At 40.7% G+C, this 3,926-nt stretch overlaps 1 protein-coding gene across 1 annotated transcript in view; it reads right to left on the reverse strand.

Annotated features, from left to right (window-relative positions):
- Positions 1–3,926, reverse strand: part of DAAM2 (dishevelled associated activator of morphogenesis 2) — an 82,827-nt gene that overhangs the window by 40,568 nt on the left and 38,333 nt on the right. Inside the window, exon 12 of the mRNA XM_027898894.1 lies at positions 1,014–1,121. Within this exon, the coding sequence (XP_027754695.1) occupies positions 1,014–1,121 (108 nt within the window). The remainder of the gene's footprint in view (positions 1–1,013; positions 1,122–3,926) is intronic.

Genomic DNA, 3,926 nt, shown 5'->3' on the forward strand with positions numbered 1-3,926 from the left:
GAAAGAGAGGGAACCACTGAAACAGCAACAGCTATTTGCAGGAGCAGAATGAGAAATTAAATCTCATCATGCAACAGGTAACATTACATTCTTCACAGTTCAAGTGGGGTTGCTTATCTATTTGGCTAGTAAATTAGAAGAGTTATTCATTATGCTTATTGGATTAGACAGAAAAATGAAAGAGAGAAGAGAACAGATGGGAAGTCCAAAAACAAGGGGCTGGTTAGTTAATTTTAAGGTGCTGAATAAGTTAATGAAATAGTCATCATCACTGTAAGGCATAATCATAAAGGTTGTTTACGGCAATCAGGTCTGTGTCTTTTCCTAAAACTTCAAAGCAGTGATCCAGTTCTGCAGCGTACAAGGGACTGAACATATTCCAAAAGCAAAGGAAAGCTGGGGGAGTTCAGGGAGTGCAAGTACAATCCCTCTGCTGCTAAATCTCATTCAGTAGAGATAGACAGACTGAGGTGACTTGCTTTCCAAGAAATAGAGGAGGGAAAAAGACATTGTAATAAATGGCCACTTTTAAAGTACGCTGTTTGGGTTATAATCTGTTATTCAGACAGTTTCTGTCACCTAGCCAGTTGGGTCAGTCGGCTGTTTAAGAAGAAGTAGACAGAATGAAATTTTGTCAGCTAATTCAGTCACCTTGCTCAGTACTCAGACAACTACAGTCTTTTTCTCTAGATGAATGGGAGAAATAGAAAGATTGATACGCAAATATAAATATCAAGCTCAGGAGGTTTTGGAAGGCAGTGGTTATCAAGATTAAACAGAGATTAAACCTGCTGGAGAGCTGACATTAGTGTGAAGTATGTCAATAAGAGAAGGTTATACTCTGCCCTGTATGTCTCTCCCCATTTCTTTTGGTCTTGTGATTTTTTCTGAACAGCGGCAAAGTATCAAATGATACAGCCTGACTATAGGTGGACAAGGGCCCAGACGTGTCATGTGTTCTTTTCTCCTCCAAAAATTCAAGGAAGACAAGGTATGGAAGAGTTCACCCCTACCTGGTGTCTCTGATATGCGGAGAACATCTTTTCAAAATCTTCTAGATCCAGCACCTTGAATGCCTTTAAATCATCAATCTCATTCCAGATTGTGCCATGGATCCTCTCCTAAAAGAAAAGGTCATATTTTAACGAGATAGCAAGAACTTTTACCTAAGAACATCCAATCCCATTTGGATAGATCATACTCTTGTGTTCAGTGGTCATATTGCTATGTACTACTCCTGTAGTTTTAGAGGGCACACTTTGTTTCAAGAGTCAAAGGACAGAAAAAATAGTGGCTTTTTTGTTTGTTTGTTTTTAAACATACTATTTTGTATTTTTCATCACAGCAAGCCTCTGATGAAAAGGCACATTCCAAGACTAGCAGACCACATCTCAAGCATTATCCATGATCCCACAGCATACTTCCTTTCAAGAGTGGCCATCTGTCTAACACAAGGATTGTGGTCTTGCTGAAAGAAGTGTTACCATCGGGAGGAAAGAGCCTAGGAAAGACACTGATGCATGACAATCCCCAGACACATCTTCCCTCTTGCAAATTTTGCCAGGTTTTGTTATAAAGCCCAAAGGGTGCATGGTTTTCATTCTTCCTGCCTGTGAAAGTAGTTTAAATTTTTATTTTATTTTATTTTACTTTTAAGGGTCTGAGCCTTTGAAGTCTAATTGTTTCCTATCACATAAACTCCCTTGTCTACATGAGGTCTTTGTCAGCTCAGACACAGACTATATACCCAGACCTCTGAAAAAGCACCATCTACGCTAACTCGAAATGTTCACAACCCTTGTGATGATACATTATCTTGAATGCCAGGGAATCCTAGCTGTCTGGCAGATGGTTAGCATGGAGTGAGACAGGGACAGACTCCTCCTACTTTGCTGTCCAGCAAACCCAGACAACATAGGTTCTCGTAGTACATGAATTGGCTAAGCAGCAGTCATCCTAAACTAGATGAAGGTCTTGGGTCTCCTGCTGACATTTTCAGGACAGATACCCTTGCTGGCAGAGGACACAACGATTGAACTACCTTCTCCTTCCTACTGACTGTTAAGGTGCATGTTTGTGTGAGACAAGCTTTAGGCAATAGCCCATTTAGAAAAGGAAAGCTTGCTCTTCATAACTGACACCACTATCTTTCAGTTCATTTAGTTAATGAGGTGTACATTTATTGTACTTTAATAAAAAATAAGGGAGTAATTGATTTAAAGAAAAAAGAAATGGATAGAAGGGATTGTAAAAAAGACCTAAGCAAACCCCAGGAGATGAAGAGCCGGAAGAACACTGGTGCAGAGAAAGCCAGGAACAGCAAGCAACAGCAATGAAACCCTCATACAGGCTCCAGCTCAGAAGTACCTGACTTGTACCTCCATAGCAAAGTGCATTAACACCTAATTATCAGAACTAATTAGGAACAGGCTCTACTTCCCATTCAGAGTCATCAAAGGAATGAGGGAAATGTGGTAAGCCACAAGGCTCAAGGAGCAAGGAAAAAAACTAATGGGAGGATAAAATGAGGGGGAAATAAAAGTGTGAAGTGTTCTGGAGGAAATTCCTGGCAGGGCAGACACTGTAGAGAAAAAACAACACCCTCTCTCCAGAGATGGCCTGTGAGTGCCTGAGGGCAAGGAGGGGTGTCTGCAGTGCTATTTACAATAAGAGCACATCCTAGATGGGAGCAGCAACCATCCCTGAGCAGGCTCCCCAGTATCACTGTATCATCCCTCACAATCAGTGTGGCTCTTCTTTCCAGAGTGGGAAGAACATCATGACCCTGTGACTGTAACATGGCAAACAAGTTTGTGAGACTCATCTCAGCCAAAGGAATAGGTGACAAAGCTAATTTTCATTTTATCCTAACCCTGAACTCTGCTGCCAATCTTAGCCAGAAGCATTCAGACAGAGTGATCATTCTCATTCAATTTCCAGTCTGGCTTTATAAACGATGAATTATAAATCCTAAGGGATGTATTTGAACAGCAGAGCAGTTCTCCACTGCCTCACTGTTTCAGATTGTCCCATCAAGCACTGAAATGGAAGAATATTTCTTGACAGGAGCCAATGGACATGACTTCAGGAGCAGTCCGTGGAGTTATCATTGGGATAGAGCCCTGAGGAAGCCAAAAAGCTCTATTCCGTGTTTGGCATATGTTGGATGTGACTCTAGAGACAACTACTCATTAGAGTTTTGCACATCTACCTGTCCAGCTGCAAAACTCTCACAGGATTAAAGTTTCCTTACTAATGGCAAGAACAGTGAAAATGTGCTACAGAACAATCTAGTCTGAATGAACTGCAGAGGTGCCAGAACAGGAAGTTCTGAGACTCGAAAGGGATTGCAGAGAGTAGTTCTTGTCTGCACTTTCCAAAGAAAACAACCCAATGAAAATTATCCTAATTTGAATTCAGATTCATTTAGGACCTGGGCTGAATCTGGTCCTCTACAGGATGTATGCTTCTTGTAGCGGAAAGAGAGATTCCAAAGCAGCATACACTGCAACGATGTGCACAAACAGAACTTGGACCAAAGCAACACAATTTTAGTGTTAATCCAGTCAAAGAAAAATCAAAGCAGGTAGAGGTATAAACATAATTTGCTACACAAAACACTTCCAACAGGGCCATCCCTTCTATTTCTACCATCAGCTCTCTCCTTGAAAACTTTCATACTGCTGTCAGATAATTTCCTACACTGAGCTCTTGATACACAGTTAGAGATTAACTGGCTGATAGTTCCTTGTCATCAGCCAGAGAAGACTGAGCATTTCAAGAGAAACGGACCTGCATCATGTGGTTGCTATGATTAATGATTTCTTCAGCACCACAAAAAAAATACTTATGGTCCCCAAATAACAATTTAAAAATAAATTCTTTATCCTTTCTTTTCTTTTCTTCTCTGTCCTTAAAAAAAAAAA

Source organism: Empidonax traillii, unplaced genomic scaffold (genome assembly GCF_003031625.1).
Source record: "Empidonax traillii isolate 1590-97213 ecotype Southwest subspecies unplaced genomic scaffold, ASM303162v1 scaffold628:size373707, whole genome shotgun sequence".
NCBI lineage: Eukaryota > Metazoa > Chordata > Aves > Passeriformes > Tyrannidae > Empidonax > Empidonax traillii.